General features: G+C 45.6%; 1 protein-coding gene across 3 annotated transcripts in view; it reads right to left on the bottom strand.

The window, feature by feature from the left end:
* Positions 1-5,875: 5,875 nt before the first annotated feature.
* The window catches only part of NADK2 (NAD kinase 2, mitochondrial), a 38,827-nt gene continuing 20,536 nt past the window's right edge, over positions 5,876-24,166 (bottom strand). For 2 of the 3 annotated variants that reach the window (XM_056546456.1, XM_056546470.1), the window contains 6 exons: positions 22,103-22,184; positions 15,469-15,612; positions 14,264-14,319; positions 13,194-13,247; positions 11,344-11,467; positions 5,876-6,380 (listed from right to left, as the gene is read on the bottom strand). In XM_056546456.1, coding sequence (XP_056402431.1) covers positions 6,242-6,380; positions 11,344-11,467; positions 13,194-13,247; positions 14,264-14,319; positions 15,469-15,612; positions 22,103-22,184 — 599 coding nt within the window. In that variant the 3' untranslated portion in view covers positions 5,876-6,241. The remainder of the gene's footprint in view (positions 6,381-11,343; positions 11,468-13,193; positions 13,248-14,263; positions 14,320-15,468; positions 15,613-22,102; positions 22,185-24,166) is intronic. The other variant, XM_056546461.1, reaches the window with a different exon arrangement.

Here is a 24,166-nt window from a genome sequence, read left to right as displayed (position 1 = left end):
GTGTTGGATTGTCAATGCAACCCTCTTCTCTATATACTGCTATATACACCACAGGAGAAATGCTAGCACAGGCTTCCAGTATCCGTATACACTGCTATATACTACTATATACACCACAGGAGAAATGCTAGCCCAGGCTTCCAGTATCCGTATACACTACTATATACACCGCAGGAGAAATGCTAGCACAGGCTTCCAGTATCTGTATACACTGCTATATACTACTATATACACCGCAGGAGAAATGCTAGCACAGGCTTCCAGTATCCGTATACACAGCTATATACTACTATATACACCGCAGGAGAAATGCTAGCACAGGTTTCCAGTATCCGTAGTTTCAGGTGCTGCAGAATGGGCAAAACAAAAAGTGGAACAGGACCCGCAGTTCACGCAGAAGATTTTGTTCAGTGATGAGGAAACTTATGTTAATGGTGAAGTTAATGGTCTGACACTAACCCACATTGGATAGATCCCTCCAAGACTGTTGGAACACAAACATTGATGGTATGGTGTGGTATATGTGGTACAAAGATAGTGGGGCCATTCTTCATCAATGGAAACCTCAAGGCCACTGGATATGTGAAATTGCTACATGATGTGTTTCCCTCTTTATGCACTGAAGCTGCACGTTCCCTGAGTTTTTCCAGCAAGATGGTGACCACCACATTATGGGTGTCAGGTCCGAGCATTCCTAGATGAACAGTTTCCTGGAAAGTGGATTGGTCATCGTGGGCCAGTTGAATGGCCCCCAAGGTCTCCTGATCTGACCCCTTAGACTTTTATCTTTGGGATCATCTGAAGGCAATTGTCTATGCTGTGAAGATACGAGATGTGCAGCACCTGAAACTACGGATACTGGAAGCCTGTGCTAGCATTTCTCCTGCGGTGTATATAGCAGTGTATACGGATACTGGAAGCCTGTGCTAGCATTTCTCCTGCGGTGTATATAGCAGTGTATACGGATACTGGAAGCCTGTGCTAGCATTTCTCCTGCGGTGTATATAGTAGTATATAGCAGTGTATACGGATACTGGAAGCCTGTGCTAGCATTTCTCCTGCGGTGTATATAGTAGTATATAGCAGTGTATACGGATACTGGAAGCCTGTGCTAGCATTTCTCCTGCGGTGTATATAGTAGTATATAGCAGTGTATACGGATACTGGAAGCCTGTGCTAGCATTTCTCCTGCGGTGTATATAGTAGTATATAGCAGTGTATACGGATACTGGAAGCCTGTGCTAGCATTTCTCCTGCGGTGTATATAGTAGTATATAGCAGTATATAGAGAAGAGGGTTGCATTGACAATCCAACACAATGGGCAGCACATTGAACACATTTTATAAGTGGTCAGAAACTTGTAAATAACTCATGAAAGAATAAAGTTACGTTAAAACCAAGCACATCATTGTTTTTCTTGTGAAATTCCCAATAAGTTTGATGTGTCACATGACCCTCTTCCTATTGAAAAAACAAAAGTTGGATTCAAAATGGCCGACTTCAAAATGGCCGCCATGGTCACCACCCATCTTGAAAAGTTTCCCCCCCCTCACATATACTAATGTGCCACAAACAGGAAGTTAATGTCACCAACCATTCCCATTTTATTAGGGTATGTTCACACTGAGGAATTGGAGAGGAATTTCCACGCTTTTTCCTCTCCAAATCATTCAGCAGTGAAACCCCCCATAGAGCTGTGCAGAATTTCTGCCCCTCAGTTCACACTGAGGAATTTCCTCAAGCAGAATTCTGACGAGGAAGTCTGTTCCGCTTGAAGAAAGAACATGTTCTTTCTTTCAGGCGGAATCAGCGTCGTTCTCCCATAGAGATCAGTTATTTTATTTTTCAGTCAGAAGCATGCCCACATGGAATTGGCGCAGAATTCCCACATGAAAAAAAAAAAAATAATAATTTATGAATAGAAATACTTGATACTCCTCCTCCGCATGAAACCTGCATTTCCGCGCAAAATCTCTGAGTTCTTGTGGAAAAGTAACACTATTTTGAGGCAGAAAATTTCTGCTTGATTTCTCCCCCAATTCCTCATTGTGAACATAACCCTTAAGGTGTATCCATATAAATAGCCAACCCTGTAGATATTCTTAAAGGGGTACTCCAGTGGAATTTTTTTTTTTTTAATCAACTCGTGCCAGAAAGTTAAACAGATTTGTAAATTCTATAAAAAAAAAAAAAAAACTTAATCCTTCCAGTACTTATAAACTGCTGAATACTACAGAGGAAATTCTTTTTTTGGAACACCGGAGTACCCCTTTAATTGACAGATCTATATACCAAAATGGTAAAAGGCTTTATTAATAAAGGCCAGCGGGGTGGGTAAACAATAGGTCACCAGTGTTGCCAGCTTTTAGAGAGTCCTGACAGGTTGCACTTAAAGGTGTATTCTAGCCCCAGAACTGTACCCCCTAACAGTGTTTCCCAACCAGGGTGCCGCCAGATGTTGCAAAACTACAACTCCCAGCATGCCTGGACAGCTGTCCAGGCATTCTGGGAGTTGTAGTTTTGCAACACCTGGAGGCACCCTGGTTGGGAAACACTGGTCTAACGTTAGGATAGGGGGATGAAGGCCTCATCTATTGGGGTGTAACTTTTAGGAACCCCTGTAATCTACAGAACGATGTCTCCAGCTCTACGTTCTGCATGGAGCCGTGCATCTTAACTCACGCTGTGCCTTCTCCATGGGAGCGCTGGAGATACCTGAGCGGGTCCAGTCAGGTGTCCTATACCCCACCCCTTCAGACTAAGCCATGCTGGAAGTTTACCTGCAGATGTGATCACGTGAAGTAATGCTTCTATATGGATGTAGAAGCAAAGTGCTGCCCTTACGGTGGGGGAGAACCGATGGGCCCCACTCGCCTATGTACAGATAATGCAGTCTAGCGTTTAGTGAATTGTACAAACTTTTACATTCCTATGAACCAGTCTTTCCCAACCAGGGTGCCTCCAGCTGTTGCAAAACTACAACTCCCAGCATCCCCGGACCTGCTGGGAGTTGTAGTTTTGCAACAGCTGGAGGCACCCTGGTTGGGAAAGACAGCTATGAACAAGACCCAATGCACCAAATCTGCTTTTCTATAAACATGAACTGCTCGGAGTTGTAGCTGTAGGAATACCTCTATATTAATTAATGTACCGTAATTCTGTGTATAATGTGCCTTAATGTGTTTTATTTTTTTAATCTTGGGACCAAAAAAAAAAAAAAAGCAAAAGTGGTTTATGTATATAGAAGTTTTTATGCCTAAAAAAAAAAAAAACAATGCCAACGTTACTGGGGACAGAAGGGATGACGACATTTGGCACAGCAGAATTTCTGCAGACATTTCATGCACATTCACTTCAATGGGACAGCGGAATCCCATCGAAGTGTATTGGCTAGAAATGTATGCGTGTGAACATGGCTTAAAGGGGTACTCTGCTGGAAAACTTTTTTTTTTAAATCAACTGGTGCCGGAAAGTTAGACAGATTTGTAAATAATTTCTATGATTTTTTTTTATCCTTCCAGTACTTATTAGCTGCTCTAAACTACAAAGGAAGTTCTTTTCTTTTTGAATTTCTTTTCTGTCTTACCACAGTGCCCTCTGCTGCCACCTCTGTCCATAGCAGGAGGAAATCCCCATAACTGCCCTGGACAGTTCCTGATATAGACAGAGGTGTCAGCAGAGAGCACTGTGGTCAGACGGAAAAGAAACTCAAAGAAAATAACTTCCTGTGGAGTATACAGCAATAAGTACTGGAAGGATTAAGATTTTTAAATAGAAGTAATTTACAAATCTGTTTAACTTTCTGGCATCAGTCGATTTAAAAAAAAAAAAAAGGGGTTCTCCGCTGGAAAACTTTTTTTTAAGACTTCACATGTGACCATTGTTATAACAGATGGCGGTAGTCGGCCAGAATGGACATATGATTGGGTTGTAGATGGCTGGAAATGGTACAATATGAAAGTCTTTATCCTTTTGTTTTGGGACTACTATTGCATTGATGGGGGTGGTATGTTAAATAAGCACAAATAAAGTGTATTTCAAGCTATGTTTTCTAACCAGTGTGCCTCCAGCTGTTGCTTTTATATCAATGTTTTCTAACCAGTTGCAAAATTACAACTCCCAGCATACCCGGACAGCCGAAGGCTGTCCGGGTATGCTGGGAGTTGTAGTTTTGCAACAACTGGAGGCTCACTGGTTGGGAAACATTGATAGAAAGCAACAGCTGGAGGCACACTGGTTGGGAAACATTGACAGAAAGCAACAGCCGGAGGCACACTGGTTGGGAAACCTTGACAAAATGCAACAGCCGGAGGCACACTGGTTGGCAAACATTGACAGAAAGCAACAGGCGGAGGCACACTGGTTGGGAAACATTGACAGAAAGCAACAGGCGGAGGCACACTGGTTGGGAAACATTGACAGAAAGCAACAGGCGGAGGCACACTGGTTGGGAAACATTGATAGAAAGCAACAGCCGGAGGCACACTGGTTGGGAAACCTTGATAGAAAGCAACAGCTGGAGGCACACTGGTTGGGAAACCTTGACAGAAAGCAACAGCCGGAGGCACACTGGTTGGGAAACATTGACAGAAAGCAACAGCTGGAGGCACACTGGTTGGGAAACATTGATAGAAAGCAACAGCCGGACGCACACTGGTTGGGAAACATTGATAGAAAGCAACAGCCGGAGGCACACTGGTTGGGAAACATTGACAGAAAGCAACAGCTGGAGGCACACTGGTTGGGAAACATTGATAGAAAGCAACAGCCGGAGGCACACTGGTTGGGAAACATTGATAGAAAGCAACAGCCGGAGGCACACTGGTTGGGAAACATTGATAGAAAGCAACAGCCGGAGGCACACTGGTCGGGAAACTCCGATATAAAGCATTTCACACCCACCAAAGTCAATGCAATGCTAGTTTAATAAAGTACCAACCCCATCCTGTGTAGTTTTGCCACAAGATGGAGAATGACGAAAGGAGTGAAGCATTGATGTGCAGAGAGAGTGTGATCCATGTAGCTTTGGTCATGTGATCCTTGCGATGAGTTTTGATGCCGCGTCACGTATAACTGCACACGTTGCTTTCAGCCCCAATTGGATCACCAGGGCTGTTCTGAACCTTTTTAATGTGTTTTTATTTATTTTCCTTCACGTTGTCTGCCATGTGTTTTTTTTTCTCTCAGATAAAAAATAAATTTAATAAAAATCTATACAAACCAAATCCAGCATGCCACCATATTTAGGCCGCATTGTGCACTATGGGGGTCATAATATGATGTTTTAACCCACGGGTGGGCCAAACCATTATGAATTGATAAGGGAGCTAATAAACCTATAATAGAAAGGGGGTTTAGCCGTAATCAGAGGAACAAACAAACAGAAGCTTTCTTCCAGAAATAGCGCCACCCTTGTCCTTCCTTTTGTGTACGGCACTTTAGTGTTCAAGGGAGCAGTCTAGTGTCTCATCCCAGACTTGTCTATGGAATCAGAATAAATATTACAAAACTAATGAATAGACTCCGGTTTAAAGGGGTACTCAGCCCCCTAAACATCTTATCTCTCTCCCCCTAACTGGGACCCCCCCCGTGATCTCTTGTCTGGAATTGCAGCGTCCCCAGTGGCTGGACCCCCACGATCAGACATCTTATCCCCTATCCTTTGGATAGGGTATAAGATGCTTAGGGGCGGAGTACCCATTTAAGCAAAACTTACAGCAGATTTGCGCAGCTCGAGTCGGTCACAACTAGTTAACGGCCCCCATTTCTACCAGGCACTGGCCCCATACACGTCACTTCTGCCATAGAAATAAAAACCAAAACATGAAATGACTGACCAAGTCACCTAGAGAGAATAACAGGCTGACAAATCGCTTTTGAGACAAGTTATATATATTTAGTGGAAAAAGCAGGAAATAGGCAGAAGCCAAAACCATTTGGTTCATCACCCATGAATTCTGCTAGAAAAAAAAAAATCAATGTAAAGAAAGCTAAAAACTGCCTGGTGCATAATAAACTATCAAAATTGCATCAGTGCTGGCAATAATAGATCTGGGCTCTTATTTTTACAAATATACAGCAGTCCGCTGACCGAGGCGCCAGCAGTCGTAGGATTGGCAGCAGGTCTCCCTGTAACAGACGTCACTCCCATGGTTGTCCTGATCCCACAATCCGCACCTTGCACATTTATCGGGGTGTCCTGAGGTTGGGGAGGGGGAGGTTTACAGGTCAGGTGGAGACTCATTCGTCTAAAAGGACAGTGCACAGAGCGTCCTCGCCGTCCATGGATATTGTCACAATTGCGCCGTCATTGAACTCAAAAGAGGTCCCACCGTCAACCACCATACAGGCGTCCCAGCAACGAGAGCGCACGCACACTCTGTGAAAGGTTAAGAAAGGAGAAAGGGGTTAAATTATCTATGGGAGAAGAAAACGTATCCTGCAAAATGGCCCCATCTGCGATCAGAAGGGTCACACATAGGAAACCTATACAACTGTTGCTGAGGGTCTGAATTCGTAAAGGAGCACTCCCCATATTTAAAGGGGTACTTTGCTGCTCAGCGTTTGGAACAAACTGTTCCGAACGCTGGAGCCGGCGCTGGGAGCTCGTGACGTCATAGCCCCGCCACTCATAAAATCACACCCCGCCCCCTCAATGCAAGTCTATGGGAGGGGGCGTGACATCTGTCACGCCCCCTCCTATAGACTTGCATTGAGGGGGCGGGGTGTGATATCATGAGGGGCAATATGACATCCCGACCTCCCAGCACCGGCTCCAACGTTCGGAACAGTTTGTTCCAAACGCTGAGCAGCAGAGTACCCCTTTAATTTAAAGCACTCCATATTCTCACTTATGAGCATCACCTGGCTGGCCTCCAGTAGCCCTATTAGGTTGGTCGGACTCCACCCTCTATCTGCAAAGCCAATCATTTTAGTGATGAAATTGGCATTCATATGGCTAAAACACCCATGCCTGCCACATCAGTAAAAACAGGTAAGCACAACCCATACACAAGAGCCTTTTCCTTATTCTATGCTGCACTATATAAGCAAAAAAAATAAAAAAAAAAACACAATTTTAATAAAAAGGGAATCCTGTCAAGAACTGGGCCTGCTGATTGTCTTATTGGATCCTACTTGATACCACTGGAAAATGGTTATATAATAACTATGTTGGTGTACACAATAGGGGGCGTTCACACAAACAAGTTACCAGCGGGTTTCCCAGTGTCAACCCCTTAATGACAGGTTTTTTTGCACGTTCATTTTTTCCTCCTCGCCTTTTAAAATCAACAACTCCATTTTCCATCTTGTTGTTTGCGCCACCAATTTTACTTTGTAATGACCTCCATAATTTCACCATAAAATCTACAGCGAAACCAGAGAATAAAAATATTTGCGGGGCAAAATTAAGACAAAAACCCGCCATTTTGTAACTTTTTGGTAAACCAGGGACTGGTTAAAAGGTCCATTTAGACGCTGCTCTCAGCTTTGATAGCAGCAATCTAAAGGGTTTATGGCCGACCCAGCGATCGCTGCATGTCGGCTATTAACTGCAGCCCCCAGGCCAGCCGGTATGATGCTAACTCGAGTCAGGAGCCCGCGCCATACACTGGTTGCCAGCTCGTCCTTAGATGGCAACTGGTTAAATAACGTTGTAGTAAAATCTCTTTCTCGGAGGATCCATTGGGGGACACAGGAACCGTCCCAAAGCAGTCCCCGGGTTGAGAAATCAGAACTCAGCTGGAGAGGCTCAGGTGGATGGCAACACCGCCGCCGCCTGCAACACTTTACGCCCGACCTTGGTGAATGTGTGCACAGACCACCAAGTGGCTAGCATACACACCTGCAGGGCCGAAGCCCAGTTGAAGGCCCCAACAGAGTTCGAGGAGTGTGCTGTAACCCGGAAGAGAGGAGCCTTCCCCTTAGAACGATAGGCCTCCGATATAGCCGATCCACTGGGAAATGGTCACCTTAGTAGCCCCTTGCGCTGGCCTTCCAGAATGATTAACAGCGAATCAGAGCGCCGAGAGATAGACACACAAAGCTCTGACCACGTTCAAGTTGTGGAGCGAACGCACCTTAATGAGCTGGGCAAAAATGATGAAAGAAAGATATCCTCCTTCAAATGAAAAGAGGAGACCACCTTCGGCAGGAAAGACTGTACCGGTCGAAGCACAGCCTTGTCCTGGTGAAGGACAAGAAAGGGTGATTGGCAAGAGAAAGTTGCCAATTCAAATACTCGCCAGATGGAGGTCACAGCAATGAGAAAAGACACCGTCCAAGAAAGGAAGCAGAGAGAGATCTCCTGAAGAGGTTCAAATGGGTCACCTTGCAAAGTGCTGAGAACCAAATTCTGGGTCCCAGGACGGAGTGGGAGACCTATAAGGAGGAGTCTCATGAGCCACGCCCTGAAGGAACGTACGAACATGAGGGTCAGAAGCCAGGTTTCAACCGCCATGCCGCCAAACACAGTGGCAGTGAATTTGGGTGGCAGAGAGGACCTTGAAAGAGAAGGTCGGGCCGATCCCGGAGGCGCATGGGAACGTCCGCCACAAGAGGAACTAAGTCAGCGAACCACAAGCTCAGGGGCCAATCCGGAGCCACCAGAATCGCTGAGACACCTTCTGCCTTGAGCTTCCTCACTGCCCTGGGCAGGAGGGGAATCGGAGGGAAAAGGGAGGTGAACTGTGACCAGGAAACAACACGTCCACCGCCAGAGGATCGTGGGATTTTCCCATGAAGGCGGGAACCTGACTGTTTGGGGGGGGGGGGGGGATGCAAGGAGGTTCACATCCGGGGTCCCTCAAAGTTTGCAAATTGCTGTGAACACCTCTGGGTGGAGAGACCACTCCCCGGGGTCGGGCAAGGAGCAACTCAAAGTCCGCCTCCCAATTTTCCACCCCCAGAATGTGGATCGCCAAGATGGAGGGAACCCAAAGTTCTGGCCAGACAAGAATCTGTCACCTCCGCCATTGCCGCCAGGCTGCAAGTGCCCCCCTGGCGATTGATATAAGCCACAGCGTTGTCCGTTTGGACCCGAACTGTAACAACTCCCAATGAACCCAATGAAGGAGACAAAGAAAGATGGCCTAAAGCTCCAGGATGTTGATGGGGAGAAGGGCTTCCTGGGGGGACCAACGGCCCTGAAACCCTCTCTACCCCCCTCCAGCCGAGGAGACTCGCATCAATCGTTAATACCTGCAAACGAAGTGGGAGAAATGACAGTCCCTCCCAGAGGAGAGGGGGCAGAGCCACCAAAGGAGTGACTGGCGAGCCGTAGGGGGAAGACTGATCCGGTGGTGGAGGAACCAAGGAGACTTATCCCACAGAGACCGGATGGCCCACTGAAGAGGGCGGCACTGGAACTGAGCAAAAGGAACGGCTTCCATGGCCGCTACCATCCTGCCCAACACTTTATTGCACGAACAGATGGACCCCAGGAATATCAGAGACTGGGAGGGAGAGAGGTTGGATTTCTCTCGGTTGATCAACCACCCGAAACTGGTCAGGGTCTGAAGGGTGATGTGAAGACTCTCCTGATTCTGAACAAAAGCGGAGAATGGCAATCACCACCGTGAACCACCCGGGTGCCGTGGCCAGCCCGAAAGGCAGAACCACAAACTGAAAATGACCTGCCAAAACGGCAAACCACAGAAACCGTTGGTGAGCCGGAAAAATAGGGATGTGGAGGTAGGCATCCCGGATGTCCACCGAAGACAGGAATTCGCCCTGGTCCATGGACGCAACAAAAGAACGGAAAGATTCCATTCTGAAGTGCTGCAGGTGCAAATGCCGATTGAGAGGCTTCAGATAGAGAATGGGCCGAACAGTTCCCTTTTTTGGAAACGACGAACAGGTTAGAATAGAAGCCCGAAACACTTTCCTGGGGCGGAACCGGCACAATGACCCCGACTCCAGAATGGCCGTCCTGCTTCCAGGAGGGGCGTGCTTTGAAGGTAGGAGCCTTCCGAGACTGCAGACACACTGGTATGTTCTGGCAGCCTGAGGCAAAGGGCCGAAACGAAGAGGACTTGCGCCGAGATTCGGTGCGACACACCTTATTCTGAGGGAGCAGGGAACTCTTCCCGCCTATAGCTTCGGAGATGATTTAATCCAGGCGTTTGGCAAAAAGGCAGCCACCAGAAAAGGGCAACTCTGTGAGTGATTTATTGGAGGCCGCGTCGGCATTCCAGGCCTTCAACCACATAGAGCGGCAGATAGCCACCAAGTTGCCAGAAACAAAGGCTGCACAGCGTGCGGATTCCAGAGTCGCTTAGAATAGATAATCACTAGCATTGGAGATCTGGAGGGCTAAGTCAGCCAGATTTACAGGAGGAGCCCCAGACAAAACGCCTTGACGAAGTTGAAAGGCCCAGGCTGACAAGGACTTGGATACCCAAGTTGTGGCGAAAGCAAGGACGAGCCGGTTGCTTCAAAGGCCAACTTTGCTAAATTCTCAATTCGCTTGTCCACGGGGTCCTTGAAAGAAGCCGCATCAGCCAGAGGAAGAGTGGTGGATTTGGATAAGCGAGAGACTGGAGAGTCCACTGTAGGTGGGACGGTCCATTTGGAGACCAGATCCTGAGCAAATGGAAACAGCCTTCAGCCGTTTTGACCCTTGAAAGCTTTTTTTCAGGGTGCTTCCAGGTAGTCTCCAGCAGGTCATCAAACTCTGCATGAGTATTGAAAACCTTTGGAGAGTGGCGAGTGCGGCGTAAGGAAACTTCTGAAGCTGGGTTCGATAAGTGAAAGGTATCCCTGACAGCCGACACCAAACTGTCCACCATATCCGACATGGATGACAACTCTTCGGATTCCGATCACGGATCCGAATCTGTGTCCAGCAGTTCCCCAGGAGACCAGGAATGAGCAGTGGAGGCTCTAGATCTAGTTGACCTAGCTCTAGAATGATGGGCCGGGGATGTGGAGCGACGACGCTGCCTAGTAGATGGGGATAGAGAGTGAGAGCGGCATGGAGACGTCCCATCGGGTGAGGAGTCAGAGTAAAGGGCCCTGGGGTGCTTGTGAGAGCGTCGGTGGTCAGAGGAGGATGAACGAGCCTCCGTGGAGGAGGACGGGAATGGAGGAGAGGGAGGGGGATACTTACCTAGAAAAATGTATCCATATACTCACCTCTGATTAGCTCAGAGTCAGTGGGAGGGGTATATCCTGCCAGGAGGGGCAGACTTCTTTTTTGTTAATGCCTAGTGTCAGCAAGATATACCCCCCCAATGGAGCTGAACGACAAATTTCATTACTATAATTATTAGGTATAAAATTCTTTACCCGATTTCATTACCCCTTTAGGATTTGAGTCCAACAAACTAAGAGTCACTTACTTGGCGGTAAAACCGCACTGGCGGCTGCTGGAAAAAACTCTATTTGAAATGGGCTCCCGTATACTGAAGAACATCTTCTGCTCCTCGGGGTTGAATATTAGAGAGGAGTTGTATTCATTTGTCACTGAAAAGAAAATAATATTTAGCTTCAACCTTTGTGGGAAGTAAAAAAGTAACAACATAGTGCTATGGAAAGAGAACTGTGAAGGCTGGCTGGGAGTTGTGGTGGCAACAGTAGGAGTCCAGTAGGCGGTCCGACAGAATGACTGAACATGAATGCAGAAAGAAGGACCACCCACTGGACTGGAAAGAGAAGGACCACCCACTGGACTGGAAAGAGAAGGACCACCCACTGGACTGGAAAGAGAAGGACCACCCACTGGACTGGAAAGAGAAGGACCACCCACTGGACTGGAAAGAGAAGGACCACCCACTGGACTGGAAAGAGAAGGACCACCCACTGGACTGGAAAGAGAAGGACCACCCACTGGACTGGAAAGAGAAGGACCACCCACTGGACTGGAAAGAGAAGGACCACCCACTGGACTGGAAAGAGAAGGACCACCCACTGGACTGGAAAGAGAAGCCACCCACTGGACTGGAAAGAGAAGGACCACCCACTGGACTGGAAAGAGAAGGACCACCCACTGGACTGGAAAGAGAAGGACCACCCACTGGACTAGAAAGAGGAGGACCACCCACTGGACTAGAAAGAGGAGGACCACCCACTGGACTAGAAAGAGGAGGACCACCCACTGGACTGGAAAGAGGAGGACCACCCACTGGACTGGAAAGAGGAGGACCACCCACTGGACTGGAAAGAGGAGGACCACCCACTGGACTGGAAAGAGGAGGACCACCCACTGGACTGGAAAGAGGAGGACCACCCACTGGACTGGAAAGAGGAGGACCACCCACTGGACTGGAAAGAGAAGGACCACCCACTGGACTGGAAAGAGAAGGACCACCCACTGGACTGGAAAGAGAAGGACCACCCACTGGACTGGAAAGAGAAGGACCACCCACTGGACTGCTTACACACAGGATTGCATTCAGTGCAACAGGTGTGGATTAAAACGTGACTGCTTTCTTTAAAAAAAAAAAAAAAAAAAAATTTAAAAAATTATATAATATTTAAATAAAATATTTTAATAATATTTTAATAATATATTGAAATAATAATTTTTAAATAATAAATATTAATCAAATAGATCCGCTTCTAAGCTGCAATATCAGACAATCCATGAGGCAGGTGTGGCACTGTTCTTCCCATCATAAACAGATCAAAAGGAATCCTACTGCAGGGTGCCCCACCAAAAATATAGCCAATAAAGTATTAACGAGGAAGCAGCAGGCACTCACAGTATAAAGGAGTACTCTGCCCCTAGACATCGTATCCCTATCTAAAGGATAGGGGATAAGATGTCTGTTTGGGGGAGGGGGAACGTGTCCCCTGTGCCGGCACCGCGGCATTCCAAATGCTGAAGCTTGGAGATTGTGTTTATGACATCACGTCATGCTCCCTTCATTCATGTCTATGGGAGGGGGCGGGACAGCTAGTACATGGCCGTCACGTCTCCTTCCATACACACGAATGGAGGCTGCATGACTGATGTGGTCGTCCTTCAGTCACGGAGCGGAGTTCACTCCATGCACCGGATGACTGGGTGTTGCGTTGGACATCACAGGGGTCCCAGCAGCCAGACTCCCTGCGATGAGAAATCTTATGCCCTATCCTTTGGACAGGGGATAAGATGTTTAGGGGCAGAGTACCCCTATAAGTGAATGTTCAGGAGGGAGTATAGTCTAAAATATTAAATCAATTATGAACGTCTCAATGTGACACTCACCTTGCTCTATGAGGTCAGGGTTCAGAGTCAAGTTTGCAATCTTGTGGCGTTTCACTGGAGGGAAAAAAATTATTTTAAGGAAATGTAGTGTTTAAAACTTTATTTTTTTTTTATACTAAAATTTCTCCTTTTTTCCTAATTCTGATTATAATTTTTGGACATTATTATGGAGGCAGCCATCAATTTTTCACAGCATTTATAGAGAGATGCTTTACAGCAATCCCTATGGACATAGCCAACAATAGACAGGAGCTGTCCCATTGACATGAATGGGAAACATTACTGGGCATGCTCTGAAAAGGTTGTACAAGAGGGTAGGGGGAGGCAGAGCTGTGAACATCATTTATTGTCTTGTCCATCTACTAGTGTCCACTTTTACTGTCATGCTGTACAGATCACTTTCCCTCAAACAGAACAGGAAGTCTCAGCTTAGTGGCAGACTGAAAACCTCAATATTTTATAATATAGATTAGTTTCCAAACGGGGGTGTCTCCAGCTGTTGCAAAACTACAACTTCCAGCATGCTCGGACAGCCGAAGCTCCCGAGCATGCTCCCGTGTTCTTTAAGTCATGCCACGCCCCCTCTATTCATGTCTATGGGAGGGGACGTGATGGCTAATACACAGTCATCACGCCCCCTCCCATAGACATACATCAAGCCCCGGGCTTCATTGTTCAAAATGCCACGGTGCTGGCCTAGAGATCACGGGGAGGACCCCTGGTGATCACCCGTATCGGGACCCGCCATTACCGCGGCTAATGCTCGTGTTGTCCACCTCACTGAGGTCGACGAAACACCCCCTCCATACAGCTCTATGGGAGAGGTGGGGTCACAACCTCAGTGAGCCGGGGCCCCAGGAGATCGCTGGGGGAGGGGGGGTCCCAGTGCTCCAACCCCCCCCCCCTCGATCAGACACTTATCCCCTATCCTGCAGATAGGAGATAAGGGTCTTACAATGCAGATCTCCTTTAATTATGGAAGAATACACACAAGTATAGGAGCTCATACTCTGAGGGGTATATACACACCCAGGATCTATGCAGTATGTTATAGGGACTACAACACTCACCGATGTTCAGTATTTCCTCCACGGTCTGGGGAGCCATCTTGTTTATGTTGTAAGACCTATAAAAGCCAAAGAATAAACTGAGCTCAGACAGCAGAATCTAAGAGGATATCCATATAGTATCAGTACAAACATTACATGTGATCCCCGGTCATTCACTCTGTGTATTGTCTATATGAATTTGCATTTGGCTAAAGTTAAAAGGGTACTCCGGCCCCAAGACATCTTATCCCCTATCCAAAGGATAGGAGATAAGATGTCCGATTGCGGGGGTCCTGCCGCTGGGAACCCCCGCAATCTAGGTTGCAGCACCCACCTGTAAGTACTGCCGGAAGTGCTGGAGGCTCTCAGTCTTATGCCTACCGACCAGGGGGACAGAGTATCGTGACGTCAAGTCTCCTCCCCAATGTGACGTCACGCCCTGCCCCGCCCCCTCAATGCAAGTCTATGGGAGGGGGCATGACGGCATAGACTTATACATCTTATTCCCTATCCAAAGGATAGGGGATAAGATGTATAAAGCCGGAATATTCCTTTAAGGCTATGTTCACACGCCAGAATTTCTGCATGAATTTATAGCCAATACACTTCAATGGGATTCCACTGTCCCGTTCATACACCAGACAGGAATTTGATTGAAGTGAATGGGCAATTAACTTCTGTGGAATTTACTGCAGAGTTTTCATGCAGAATTTCTGCCGTGGGAACATTGCCTAAAAGGGACCCATCATCAGTTGCCCATTTATGCTGCCCAAACCGTGGACGGCATAAAACAAGTGGAGGCAGCGCAATGCCGGGACACACACTTGTGCTTATAGGAGTAGTTATGAAATGTTGCTGGGACCGAGCTGGCCCGATGCGTCACTACCTATCAGTGTATAATAGAGGTGTCACTCACGTCACGCCCCCTCCCATAGACTTGCATTGAGGGGGTGTGGCCGTGACGTCAAGAGCCTCTGCCCCTTTATCGCCAGTCATTCGGCACAGAGCAAAGTTTGCGCCATGCACCGGATGTCCGGGGTGCCGCAGCCGGGATCGCATCTTATCCCCCGTCCTTTGGATAGGGAATAAGATGTCTAGGGGCAGAGTACCCCTTTAATGGTCAAACAACCCCTTTGAATCCCTGAAAGTGCCAAGATGGTGCAGACACAAAACACGGTCTCATCTGAGAACAGGACATCAGGGATTGTACAGGCAGAAGTAGTTACCAGGCTTTAGATCCCGTCCCTGTGCAAACATTCAATCCGGAGCTCTTCTGCTTCTCCCAAGGCCCATCATCCACAGAGATCTCGTAGTAGGAGGCCCTATGAAGCGAGAAGGTAAAACGTGGTTTGCAGAATTTATAGTTCGCCCTGAATAAGACAGAACACAAGTGTGTATCAGGTGTGCTAACCTCACAGCGGGTCACATGGATATTAAACCAACATGGAGCCAGGACAGCCAAGCACAAGAGAAGCTCATAGAAGATGATCAGAAAATCTATTCTTAAGTGTGGCAACCAAAAAATATGACTAAAAGGGGTACTCCACTGGAAAACATGGTTTTTTAAATCAACTGGTGCCAGAAATTAAACAGATTTGTAAATTACTTCTATAAAAAAAATCTTAATCCTTTCAGTACTTATCAGCTGCTGTTATGATCCACAGGAAGTTCTTTTCTTTTTGAATATTTCTTTCTGCCCGACACCTCTGTCCATTTTAGGAACTGTCCAGAGTAAGAGCAAATCCCCATAGAAAATGTATCCTGCTCTGGCCAGTTCCTAAAAATGGACAGAGGTGTCAGCAGAGCGCACTGTGGTCAGGCAGAAAGAAAATTCAAAAAGAAAAACGAACAGCAGCTGATAAGTACTGGAAGGATTAAGATTTTTTTTTTAATAGAAATAATTCATAGTTACATAGTTAGTACGGTTGAAAAAAAGACATACGTCCATCAAGATCAACCAGGGAATTGAAGGGTGAATTCACAAATCTGTTAACTTTCTGTCACCAGCTGATTAAAAAATCAGTGGTTGGTCAACCCACCTATCCAAGTGTTTCGGGGTACCCCACTGGAAAACATTTTATTTTTTTTATTTTTTTATTTTAATGAACTGGTGCCGGAAAGTTAAACATATTTGTAAATTACTTCTATTTAAAAATCTTAATCCTTCCAGTACTTATCAGCTGCTGTATACTACAGAGGAAGTTCTTTTCTTTTTGAACTTCCTTTCTGTCTGACCACAAGTGCTCTCTGCTGACACCTCTGTCCATGTCAGGAATTGTCCAGAGCAGGAGAGGTTTGCTATGGGGATTTACTCCTACTCTGGACAGTTCCTAAAATGGACAGAGGTGTCAGCAGAGAGCATTGTGGTCAGGCAGAAAGGAAAATCAACTTCCTCTGTAGTATACAGCAGATAAGTACTGGAAGGATTAAGATTTTTTAAATAGAATTTATAAACATGTTTAGCTTTCTGGCACCAGTTGATTTAAAAAAAAAAAAAAAATGTTTTCAAGCGGATTACCCCTTTAACCAGTGTGCCTCCAGCTGTTCCAAAACTACAACTCCCAGCAGGCCCGGACAGCGGTAGGCTGGTTATCAATAGGAGTGGAGTGGTTGGTCACCTACCTATCCAAGTGTTTCTTAACCAGTGTGCCTCCAGCTGTTGCAAAACTACAACTTCCAGCATGCCCGGACAGCCTACGGCTGTCCGGGCATGCTGGGAGTTGTAGTTTGGCAACAGCTGGAGGCACACTGGTTAAGAAACCCTGATCTACCAAGTGGATAGGTGATAAATTGCACTTCACTGGCCCTGGCATGGTACCAGCAGCTCCAATTTACCAAATAACATTTTCCCAGATTTTCACTTTAAAAGAATAATACCCCCTGCAAATGTAGGGTGCACAGTGAAGACGACAGCAATAGGTGTTAGTTAGGAGTGGTGAGGTGCTCTTTAAAGGGGTATTCCAGGCAAAAAAATTTTTTTACATATCAACTGGCTCCGGAAAGTTAAACAGATTTGTAAATTACTTCTGTTAAAAAATCTTAATCCTTCCAATAGTTATCAGCTTCTGAAGTTGAGTTTGTGTTTTCTGTCTAACTGCTTTCTGATGACTCACGTCTTGGGAGCCGTCCAGCTCCTATGGGGATATTCTCCCATCATGCACAGCTCCCGGGACGTGACATCATCATTGAGCAGTTAGAAGACTTCAGAAGCTAATAACTATTGGAAGGATTAAGATTTTTTTTAATAGAAGTCATTTACAAATCTGTTTAACTTTCCGGAGCCAGTTGATATATATATAAAAAAAAAAAAAGTTTTTGCCTGGAATACCCCTTTAAGTTGTGTGAAACCCAACGCTAAAGCATAGGAAGCACCGCTGGGAATAGAGGTTAGTCACATACACCGCTTCATGATAGGATGCAGAGAACATACTGGAACACGATACTTCAATATACGTTTATGGCAATTCAGGTGGTTAAAAGGAATGTTTTCTTAAAAAAATTAACTGTTTAAATAATTTGTTAATGTTTTTCATGATTTTTTTTCTTTTTACAAATTTTCCACTCTAACATCAATGTTTTAAAACAATGCTTAAAGGGGTATACCGATGTCTGAACGTGGTGGACCCCCCCCCCCACCTTGATCTCCGGCACATGGGACCCCCACGATCTCTGGCACGGCACCCCAGTCATCTGATGCACGGAGCGAACTCCACTCTGTGCCGAATGACAGGCGACCACTGCCGTCATTCATGTCTATGGGAGGAGGCGCGACGGCTATGTACTAACCATGACGTCCCCTCCCATAGACATGAATGGAGGGGGCGCGGCGTGACATCACAAACACTGAAGCTCTAGGCTTCCATGTTCAGAACGCTGCGGTGCCTGCCCAGACAGTCTCAGTGACCGGAACCCCTACAATGGATTTTAATATCAATTTTAAAAAAGGGGAAGAAAAAAAAAAAAAACACATTAATAAAATAAATGATTAAATATTTTAGTATTTGGTTTAAAAAAAATAATCAAAATAAAAAAAAAATAGGTCACACATTCCCTTTAAATGTTGGGGTAGAAATGACAAACTTTAAAAGTGTACTCCACTGGGACACATTTTTTAAAAATCAACTGGTGCCAGAAAGTTAAACAGATTTGTAAATGACTTCTATTTAGAAAAAAAAAAAATCTTAATCCTTCCATTACTTAGCTGCTGAATCATCCACATGAAGTTCTTTTCTTTTTGAGTTTCCTTTCTGTCTGACCACAGTGCTCTCTGCTGACAACTCCGTCTTTATCAGGAACTGTCCAGAGCAGCATATGTTTGCTATGGGGATTTGCTTCTACTCTGGACAGTTCCTAAAATGGACAGAGGTGTCAGCAGAGAGCAGTGTGGTCAGAAAGGAAATTCAAAAAGAAACAAACTTCTTGTGGAGCATATAACAGCTGATAAGTACTGGAAGGATTAAGATTTTTAAATAGAAGTCATTTACAAATCTGTTTAACTTTCTGGCACCAGTTGATTTAGAAAAAAAAAAAAAATGTTTCCTAGTGGAGTACCCCTTTAAAAACACATGAAGCCTATGTACACCATCATGTCTAGAGTTGAGCGAACTTAAAGTAAATTGGATTGTAACGAACCTCATGGCTCGGCCGTTGATTACTTTAGTCTGCATGAATTAGTTCCGCTTTCCAAATGCTCTGGTGGCCTGGAAAAGTCCTGTGTGGCAGTCTTAGGAGACCTAGGTCTGTATCCATCTTTTCCAGGCAACTGGAGCACTTGGAAAGCTGAACTAATTTATGCAGGCTAAAGTAATCAACAGCGGAGCCATGAGGTTCGTTACAATCCAGTTTATTGTAAGTTCACTGAACTCTAGACATGATGTACATAGGCTTCATGTGTTTTTAAAGTTTGTCATTTCTACCCCAACATTTAAAGGGAACATGTGACCTAATTGTTTTTAACCAGATACTAAAATATTTAAACAAAATAAAAAAAAAAATAAAAAATAGGTCACACGTTCCCTTTAAATGTTGAGGTAGAAATGACAAACTTTAAAAACACATGAAGCCTATGTACACCACTAGAGATGAGCGAACTTACAGTAAATTCGATTCGTCACAAACTTCTCGGCTCGGCGGTTGCTGACTTTTCCTGCATAAATTAGTTCAGCTTTCCGGTGCTCCCGTGGGCTGGAAAAGGTGGATACAGTCCTAGGAGACTCTTTCCTAGGACTGTATCCACCTTTTCTAGCCCACCGGAGCACCTGAAAGCTGAACTAATTTATGCAGGATAAGTCATCAACTGCAGAGCCGAGAAGTTCGTGACGAATCGAATTTACTGTAAGTTCGCTCATCTCTATACACCACCATGTCTAGAGTTGAGCAAACTTACAGTAAATTGGATTGTAACGAACCTCACGGCCGTTGATTACTTTAGTCTGCATAAATTAGTTCAGCTTTCCAAATGCTCCAGTGGTCTGGAAAAGTTGGATACAGACCTAGGTCTTCTAAAACTGTCACCCCGGACTTTTACAGGACACCGGAGCACTTGGAAAGCTGAACTAATTTATGCAGACTAAAGTAATCAACGGCCGATCCGTAAGGTTCGTTACAATCCAGTTTACTGTAAGTTCGCTAAACTCTAATCATGTCCTTTATTACTTAATGCGTCTGAAGTGAAAATGTGTTAATTCTTGTGTCTACTGATCCCCTTGAAGGGCTGTGTATCCATGGTTACAGACTACAAACAAACCCTGTGTAGTCTGATCTTTTGGATCCCTTTTACCAGTCCATTGCTTCTTATAACGTACAGAATATGCAGTAGTAAGAAGACTGATGGATGGAACAGCGTGACCACAGGATTAGGCTGTGAAGAAATAACTAGAGACGCACGTTCCTTGCTGCATTAGTATAACTCTCTGCTTCCCAACCAGGGCGCCTCCAGCTGTTGCAAAACTACAACTCCCAGCATGCCAGGACAGCCATCGGCTGTCCGGGCATGCTGGGGGTTGTAGTTTTGCAACAGCTGGCGGCACCCTGGTTGGGAAGCACTGGAATGACTAGTCAGGTTTACCTGAAAGGGGCGGGGTCTGATTTTATACAACTAAAGCTTAAAGGGGAACTACGGTATTTAACAAGTTATCCCACAGGGCGGGTGCTCCGAAAGCTGGCTCCAGAAAGTTAAACAGAATTGTAAATGACTTTTTATTAAAAAAAAAAATCTTAATCCTTCCAATAATTATGAGCTGCTGAAGTTGAGAGTTGTTCATTTCTGTCTGGCAACAGTGCTCTCTGCTTGTCTCGGGAACTGCACAGAGTAGAAGAGGTTTGCTATGGGGATTTGCTTCTACTCTGGACAGTTCCCGAGACAAAAGTCATCAGACAGTACTTATGAACTGCTGAAGTGGAGTTGTTCTTTTCTGTCTAAGTGCTCTCTGATGACACGTGTCTCGGGAACTGTCCAGAGTAGAAGCAAATCCCCATAGCAAACCTCTTCTACTCTGTGCAGTTCCCGAGACAAGCAGAGATGTCAGCAGAGAGCACGGTTGGCCGACAGAAAAGAACAACTCAACTTCAGCAGCTGATAATTATTGGAAGGATTAAGATTTTTTAACAGAAATAATTTACAAATCTGTTCATCTTTCTGGAGCCAGAATACCCCTTAAATTATCCCTCTGTGCCTGGGCCGCAAAACTAAACAAAAACTTTAACTCACCTTCCTACGTTCCCCCGTTGCGCCTATATAGGCGCAACGTGGGAATGTAGGAAGGGGAGTTAAAGTTTGTTTTGTTTAGTTTTGCAGCCCCAGCACAGAGGGATAATTTTTTTCAAAAAGCGCCATATTACTCCTTTAAATCTCTGTATTTTCTTAAATACTTGTTACTATGTTTCCAAACGTGTGGGTGGTCAGTGAATGGGGACATTCTAACTTACTTCCATAGCTGAGGGTCTGTTACAAATGTATCCACTAAACCGCAAAATACATTTTACCAGCAACAATATATTGTGGCAATAACTGGACAGGAAATTAGCAATTTTGATGTGTTAAAGGGGTACTCTGCCCCTAAGACATCTTCTCTCCTATCCCAAAGGATAGGGGATAAGATGTCTGATCGCGGGGGTCCCGCCGCTGAGGACCCCCAGGATCTCGCATGCAACACGGCGTGACGTCACACGAGGGCAGAGTCGTGACGTCACAAAAGTCCGGACCCATAGTTGTGACCCAGCAGATTGAGGCTGCAGCACTGCGTGCAGCTCCTGCAGGTGGGTGCTGCATGTGAGATAGCAGGGGGTCTCCCATGATCAGACATCTTATCCCCTATCCTTTGGATAGGGGATAAGATGTTTTAGAACTGGGAGTACCCCTTTAAAGGTTTCTTATTTTATTTTATTTTTTTTTTATAAAAAATTACAGCAAATCCAACATGCACAAAGAAATGCGCCTGAAGACCAAAATCTAGTAGAAAAACAAATGATAAATTCCCCCGTATTTTTTTTGCAGGAAATCCTCAGCATATCCACCCTTATAATATCCCAATTAAAAATACACACCATGACAATTTATCTACAAATTCCAAATACATTTTCTGCAGTATATATGTCAGTGTGAACATAACCTTATAATACTTTTCATTACCAGCAAATCCAAAAGAGACAAACCAGTAGCAAAGCATTTCCCAACCAGAATGCGTCCAGCCTTTGCAAAACTACAACTCCCAGCATGTCCAGACAGCCTATGGCGGCCTATGCATTCAGGGAGCTGTAGTTTTGCAACAGCTGGAGGCACCCTAGTCAGGAAACACTGCTCTAGCATTACAAATTGCATCAGTCATACACATCTCTATCTATATATCCATCTAACCATACCTTGAGGAAAGAGACTCCCCGATAAATACTTCATTTAATGCTCTTACAGGCAAAAGATGGGGCCCCGAAATAGTTGCAGATGCTATAAAAAAAAAAGAGAAAAAAAATAATAACACAAGATTGACGGAATCCTGCAACATTTTACCTTCAGCTCCAAGAAATCTCTAGCTGGAGACAACACTGTAAGCCCTTTTCAAAGTAAACCCAAAAAGTAATGGAGTCTTCCCACATTATATACAACTAGGGTATGATAAACACCTGATGTGTAGGGGTCCGAGAGGCAAGACGTAGTGCTGGGCGATATGACCAAAAAGGAGTATCACAGTATTTTTGTAAAATATCACGGTATTATTTTTTTTTACATTGAGACTTGCATTGAGGTGGCGTAGTGGAACTGAATGATCTGAACACTCGGGCAGTGGAGTACCCTTTTAAATAGATGTAACAAACAACCCTACAGCCTCCAGCTGTTGCAAAACTACAACTCCCAGCATGTTTGACTATATAGTAGTGTATAGTATAGGTCAGTGTTTCCCAACCAGGGGTGCCTCCAGCTGTTGCAAAACTACAACTCCCAGCATGTTGGACTATATAGTAGTGTATAGTATAGGTCAGTGTTTCCCAACTAGGGGTGCCTCCAGCTGTTGCAAAACTACTACTCCCAGCATGCCCGGACAGCCGTTGGCTGTCCGGGCATGCTGGGAGTTGTAGTTTTGCAACAGCTGGAGGGCCTCAACAGCTGGAGGGCCTACTGTAGGTATAGTATATTATACAGACCCCTGTCCATCCCAGACCCCTGTCCATCCCAGACCCCTGTCCATCCCAGACCCCTGTCCATCCCAGACCCCTGTCTCACCTTCCCAGTTGCTGCAGGGACCGTCCGGGGAGGGTGGTCCGGGCCATCCATCCTTCCTGTAGTGTCCGGCGGCATTCCGGGTGGAGGGTGAACCGTTCCGGGCTGTCCTTCTCTGGGGGTCCTCTTTTCCACTCCGGGCAGGCTCCGGCCTAGTAATGCTGCATAGACGCCGCTGCGCAGCGACGCACCTGACGTCACGGACGTAGCGGCGTCTATGCAGCATTTCTAGGCCGGAGCCTGCCCGGAGTGGAGAAGATGACCCCCGGAGAAGAAGGACAGCCCGGACCGGTTCACCCTCCACCCGGAATGCCGCCGGACACTACAGGAAGGATGGATGGGCTGGACCACCCCCGTTACGGGTAAGTTTAATTTTTTTTATTGACTCGGAGGGTGGGGGAGGGGCCCGACCGGTATAGCGGTATGGGCAAAAATCCATACCGTGGGAGAAAAAAAAAAACGGTATCCGGTTCATACCGGTATACCGCCCAGCACTAGCAAGACTCACACCTATTAGGAAAATAGTGGTCTTGGGATGACTGCAATTCTACATGGAAATAATTCCGCCATGTTAACCTAGCCTAAGCCTTCCATAGGAGAAGCTACACACAATTTCTGCATTGATATCAATGGTGCCCAGTAGCTTCTCCCTGCCCCACCAGATCCCGCTCAATACCCAAATAGGGAGTGATCAATAAAAAGGTTAGTGGGGTGGGGAGAAGCCACCAGAGACCACCCCAATGATTTGTGGTCCAGGCATGAAAGTAATACAGGTTTCCTTTAACCCCTTAAGGACTCAGCATTTTTCCATTTTTGCTCCCGTTTCTACGAAGTAAATTTTTCGGTACAAATGACACCTTCTCATTATTCTGTAGGTCCATACGATTAAAATGATACCCTACTTATATGATTTTGTCGTACTTCTGGGAAAAAATCATAACTACATGCAGGAAAATTTATACGTTTAAAAATATCCTCTTCTGACCCCTATAACTTTTTTTTCTGCATACGGGGCGGTATGAGGACTCATTTTTTCCTCTGTGATCTGAAGTTTTTACAGGTACCCTTTGTTTTGATCTGACTATCGCTTTATATTCATTTTTTTATGGTATAAAAAGTGACCAAAAATACGCTATTTTGGACTTTTGAATTTTTTTTACGTGTACGCCATTGACCGTGCGGTTTAATTAATGATAGATTTTTATAGGTCG

The sequence above is a fragment of the Hyla sarda genome, chromosome 1 (genome assembly GCF_029499605.1).
Source record: "Hyla sarda isolate aHylSar1 chromosome 1, aHylSar1.hap1, whole genome shotgun sequence".
NCBI lineage: Eukaryota > Metazoa > Chordata > Amphibia > Anura > Hylidae > Hyla > Hyla sarda.
Note: the sequence above shows the minus strand (reverse complement) of the source record. Positions and strands in the feature narration are given on the sequence as shown.